We start from the raw sequence: 5,889 nt of genomic DNA, 5'->3' as shown, positions 1-5,889 counted from the left end.
CATTTAAAAACTATTTGGGTGCATATATGGTGTTTTTGCATATAAAAACATTATTTTGATGAAGATGCAATTAATGTCAAATTACAACATTTGCATAACCATATCAAATACATAGTCTTCCCTCTGTTCATCTTAAAATAAGTTTCACTGGTAAATGGGCTATGTCATTATCATGTATAAGCATAGAGTAAACTGCAAATATATCATCATCAGTACGCTTAGTAAGGTTCATAATCAAAAATATGTTTGCTCTTCCTCCACATGTGCCAAGGTGACTGTATATTTCCACAAACCATTACATCCATCAAAAGGAATTATCAGCTGCAGCCTCTGTGTTTTATTCTATCCGCAGTGTTACCAGACAACACAAACTAACAAGGTATTATAAATACTTGTGTCATACCTATCTTATATAGAGAGTTCAATTAAATATTGGCCTGCAAATGTTACAAAGGCTGGTGTTTATTACAGTGCCTATAGGGCGCTAGATTGCACGTTTTATGTCGCATCTTCCTCAGAGTTAAAAGACTGTAGCACTGAAAATACACAAATACAAGATGAACACTTTAAAGCAGTTCACTTCGCTCTATCTCAAAAATGTCTGCATTGTGCACCTGCATGTGCTTTAAAGTAAAAAATACTTTCAGTCATGGAGATGTAGAACGAAGAAAGCCTCGGATTTACAGTGAAGCAGACGCTTGAAGATGACATTAACAGCAAATGTTTTTGCCAGGATGAATAATGGATATGTATGGTACATTAATTGTATAATGTAAAGTGCTTGCAAACACTTTGTTTAAGTTGTAGCCTTTAACTATGTTGTTGTTGTTTTTTTAGAACATAAATATAATAACATACATGTATAAACATTTAAATATCTAAAATGTGTTAAATCTGGGGCAGCCCAAAACCCAAATATGCGCTCAGCTTTACTCCACACATTTTGACATGTCATTGATAAAGTGGAAGTGTTGCCTGCAAAGCTAAACTCAGGGAATGAAAACCCTCCCACCACTTTGCGCTTTTTGCCCTACGTCACTTCCTACCTCCTCTCTCGCTTCCATCTTGCTCCCCGCATGTGTCTGCAGTTAGTTTACAGGTTAGTGAGGAGCTTTAAATACCTTATTCCCTGCACTGTTTTCCCCTGTTCCGACGGCAACAGGTAAACGAAAGCCTTTTCTGACTAGATGGCTGAAATCCTCCGGGCTAACGTTACTGACGCAGTTTGTGTGAGAGGCCGTCCACTCAACAGGCTCACAGCTAGCTCAGAAGCTAGCTAAAGTTAGCCTACAAGTTCTCGCATTAAAGCTAAACCACACCTTGTTTCGGGGTAGTAGTTTGCTGAATTAGTCATCTAGTGTTATCTTAAACGTAATTGTCTTTACCTGTGGTGTTTTTGGCTTATTTCTTAGCCTAACGCAGTGTTTTATTATGTGGCTGTCTTAGCTTGTTGTCCATAAAACAGACAACATAGAAGGGGAAGCATTAGCTTTCGAGTGTGTTGGCCCGTGTGTGTCGTTAAAGTAGTCATATCGTCACTTGTTTTCACATTTTTCATCATTTGGTTGCGATGTATTTTCGAAGTAATCGCAACATTGCAGATATTGCTAAATGTGAGAGCTCATAACGTTTTTTTCATTTGTAGTATTTATGTTTTAAATGCATCTGATTTACTCTTTTCATGTTTAGCATGACTGTTTTGCAAGGGTGTTATGAACACGATACAGTAATATTATAAAATGTAGTAGGCCTACATTCGCTGTAGCAATATGATCATGACAGTGAGACCTAAATACATGGTATATGTACATGCTCTTCTTTGTTAATGTGCATGTGTGTTTGTCAAAAACTTCCAATAGGAAAGTCACATTTCTTTGTAATGTTGTGCAATCTCCATTTGGCAATTATTTATTGCAACACCAGTCAAAGTGTCTCATTTTCATTGCTTTGCAGTCTGACATTAGTACAGCCTGTACTTGTATGGTTTGCTTTGTGTCTTGATGCCTGCTTTTTTTACATATTTTCATCTTTTACCCCTTACACGTTTATCTTTCTTGACCATGATGTAATATTTACAAAATATTAAATGTGGCGGTAATACTTATGTGAATCATCAAACATCCAAAGTGTGTTTTAAAAGTGTGTTAAACTTAGAGGCTGTGAGTATACAGATACACCTAAATAAACTAATGTTATTTATTTTCTTCTTTTTCAGATGAAAGAATCAATTATGAATCAAGAAAAACTAGCTAAACTACAGGCACAAGTCCGCATCGGCGGCAAGGTAAGTGAAACTCAAATATCATAGGTTCCATGAAGTAATACATTTTGTGCAAAGCACTGTCTGCTGTTTCTTAATGTGTTCAGTCATGCTTACTTTGAGCTTGGTGCCAAAACTATTACAAATGCAGCCTAAAACGTATTGAAACATAAATGATGCTTGGAGGTTTACTTATACATATTCATAATATGTTTGTATGAATGTCCCCACAGGGCAGTGCTCGCAGAAAGAAGAAGGTTGTACACAGAACGGCCACCGCAGATGACAAGAAGCTTCAGTTCTCCTTGAAGAAACTTGGTGTCAACAACATTTCTGGGATTGAGGAGGTAAGCATGACTTTTCGTCCCACTGTGATTTAAGACGACTGTTTCAGGGCTGCCTGTTGTTGTTTGTTTGTTTTTAACAGTGTAACTCTTTGGTCCGTTACAGGTTAACATGTTTACAAATCAAGGAACAGTCATCCACTTCAACAATCCCAAAGTGCAGGCCTCCCTGGCAGCCAACACCTTCACCATCACGGGCCACGCTGAGACCAAGCAGCTGACGGAGATGCTGCCGGGCATCCTGAACCAGCTGGGAGCCGACAGCCTGACGAGCCTTCGGAGACTCGCCGAGGCTCTGCCCAAACAGGGTCAGTAACCTACTATACTAAAACCTGTACAGGTGATGCAAGATTAGGAACTGTGGTGTAATTGTTTTCAAACTCGTTTAACCATCTGTGACTCACTGGGCCATATACAAGTCCAAAAACCATGCCCTCTTTACACTGTCATAACTTTGCAATGGTTTATGCTAGTGGCATGCCTTTTCTCCCTCTGAAACTAGTGAACAATGCTAAACGACCCTTTTTCCGAACCGCCTTTGTTCCATAAAAGCCATTTAGCTGTGTATAAAACAATTGAGTTGTAAAAGATGTGAAGACTCACCCTATTTGCATGTTGGATTTGCTTAGTCTATCTGTATGTGAAACATACATTTTTGTTAGTGACCTTTTCTGAATCGAGCACTCCTATTTATTTGCTCCACTGGATGTCACACACGGATCCAAACTGTTTATACACACTTTCAGAGGAGTGTGATGATTCTGGGAATGTACTGCTAAAATGACCATTTCTACGGAGAAACATAAAGGTATACAAATAAAGAAAGGTCTTAACGTGGGTCTCTTAGGGTTAAAGAGATTCTTTCCTTTTGGATTCAGTCATGATTGTTTCATTACATGTTACTTGTTAGATGCTTTTATCCAAAGCCACTTACATACTCAATACTAGGGATCGACCGATATGGCTTTTTCAAGGCCGATACCGATCATTAGTAATCAAGGAGACCGATAACCAATATACATTTGCATTAAAATCAGAAAATCTTGGTGTCAAAATGTAGAATAACACAACTTCTATGAAACTTCTTTTTATGTTTAACCTTCCGGTATCATTCGATTTGACTACGCAAATTAGTCATTCGAGACAAAAATGTCCACTGCAAAATATTTTGATAAAAACATTATATTAAAAGGTTTTTTTCAAAACGTTTTTGGGTTCAATCTTTAAAGCAACTTCCGCCCTAATAGAAAATACGAAAAATGTGATTATTTTCAGGATTTTAACCCTTTAAATGCCATTTTGAAAACATGAAACCGCTGTTTTTTTTCATGATGAAAACAGAGAAAATGAGTTATTTTCCAAAATATACATATCTGGTGACTGGCTCTTTTTTCTTTTTTTATAACAGTCTTGGATATGTCAAAAACTAGCAGAAAATTGACTTTTTTGCATTATTAGTTTTTGCACAAAAAAGTTACATATCAGTCATTTGGGACAAAAATGTCCATTTCTGAAAAAACTGCTCTAAAATGACAACAGATTCATATTTTTTTATAACTTTTTGGGGTTAAATCTTTCAATCATCTTCAGTCCTGATCAAAAATACCAAATGTTAAATTATGTTCAGGATTTTAACCCTTGAACTGCCAGTTTGAAAACACGAATTTGCGTTTTCTATGAAAAACATGCACAAAAAGACACTTCTTTTCCATATAATAAATGTTGGGGGGGGTTTATATTGGAGGAAAATAGTTCAATCTGTCCTTTTTACTGTAAATCACCAGATGTGACATTTTACCATTGAATTACATGCTTGTCATTTCTTGGTTTCTTTGCCTGTTGTATACTGGGGCCCTGACAGCCGTGTGTGTGTGTTAGATTTGGTTTACAGCAAGTCGCAGTTTTCGCCTCATATCTTTCTTTCTTTCTCTCACTCCCTCACTCCCAAACTCATACGCACTCGTACATATTAAACCTCCTTATACCTTGTATGTGATTGTGTGTGAGAATGAGACAGGACTAAGTGTGCTCTCATGGCGTTTTGTTTTTCCTTTGTGCTGTTTCATGTGTCTTAGAGGTAAACAGATGTATGATATTGACCCAGCTTGCCCTCGATGTTTTCAATTGTTTGGAACTTCTAAGTCCTTTGATAATGTCTCTTTAGCAAACAGACATACACAGCGATGCATACACTCCTTGAATTAAATAAAAACACCTGGCTGCAAAGCCAAAGCTTCAAATATGTGTAGTTTGGCTGGATGGTCATTTCATTCCTGTGATACGCAACAAGCAGTAAGATGAAGAGGAGCTTCTCTGTGGGACAAGTCTCATGCAGCCCGTAACTTCAGCTGCAGGACTCATCCTCTGAAACAGAAACACCCTGACAAGGAGAATCTGGTGTGGATCTGCCTGTGCTTGAAAGGAGTCAGCACAAAGATAAAACACTTTTTTGCCAAACAGTTCATTTATCGGATGGGGGCAGAGAAGAAGGAACAATTCTGCCCCGAATCCCACGTTGATACAGAGGAATCGATGAGGTCCTTTGCTGAGGAGGTTGAGGAGCTTGAGGAGCTGCAGAGGAGCTGCTGAGGAACAACACGATGGTGATGAGGTTGAGATGTATGAAGGACTACAAAACCTTTTAGATGGAAAAAGCCTGATGTTCACTAAAGTGCTTAGTGATCTCCTCCTCAATCACACCACAAAGGGGATGATAGCACCAGTGATTGCCCCAGGAGTAACAAGAATATTCGTTGCGCCGCCACGTGAAGCCATGCTTAGAGAAATGATCAGATGTTTGTGGTGGAGTCTGATCGTTCTTCGTCTGACCCTTCCCCTGAAAGTGGAGAGGACACAGAGGATCCCATCCATTCCTCTGCACTATCCTATCCAATGTTTGCTCAAACATCTGTGGCATCAACATCCCTCCAGTTTGCCACCGAACGTCCCCCCTGCAGGTGTGTCATGTCCACAATACTGCTGATGATCTCAGGGGTAAAGAATAAATCAAAGAAGGATTCCACGTCATGAATTCTTATTTATGCCACTCGTAATGGCATAACGCGTGGGCCCTGAAACCAAACCTCTGGCAGCAGGAATGTAGCGCGGCGTTTCCTCGTGAGAGGGAAACCAGATTTTGAAAATGTTTTGATGTCCACCCATGATGGACACAATCCTCCGGATAGGATAGTGCAGAGGCATGTAGCGCAGCTACGGGATGGGATCCTCTGTGTCCTCTCCACTTTCAGGGGAAGGGTCGGACGAAGAAGGATCAGAATCCACTAC

General features: G+C 39.2%; 1 protein-coding gene across 1 annotated transcript; it reads left to right on the top strand.

The window, feature by feature from the left end:
• The first annotated feature begins 1,010 nt into the window (after nt 1–1,010).
• Nucleotides 1,011–4,987, top strand: LOC104954705 (transcription factor BTF3). Its single transcript, XM_010781886.1, has 5 exons — nt 1,011–1,099; nt 2,216–2,284; nt 2,494–2,607; nt 2,711–2,912; nt 4,947–4,987. Exons 2-5 carry the CDS (start codon nt 2,216–2,218, stop codon nt 4,970–4,972), a joined length of 411 nt encoding a protein of 136 aa, XP_010780188.1. The 5' UTR covers nt 1,011–1,099; the 3' UTR covers nt 4,973–4,987.
• Nucleotides 4,988–5,889: the final 902 nt, after the last annotated feature.

The sequence above is a fragment of the Notothenia coriiceps genome, unplaced genomic scaffold (assembly GCF_000735185.1).
Source record: "Notothenia coriiceps isolate Sejong01 unplaced genomic scaffold, NC01 NC01_scaffold00023640, whole genome shotgun sequence".
Taxonomy (NCBI): Eukaryota; Metazoa; Chordata; class Actinopteri; order Perciformes; family Nototheniidae; genus Notothenia; species Notothenia coriiceps.
This window is presented reverse-complemented; position numbering and strand designations above follow the sequence as displayed.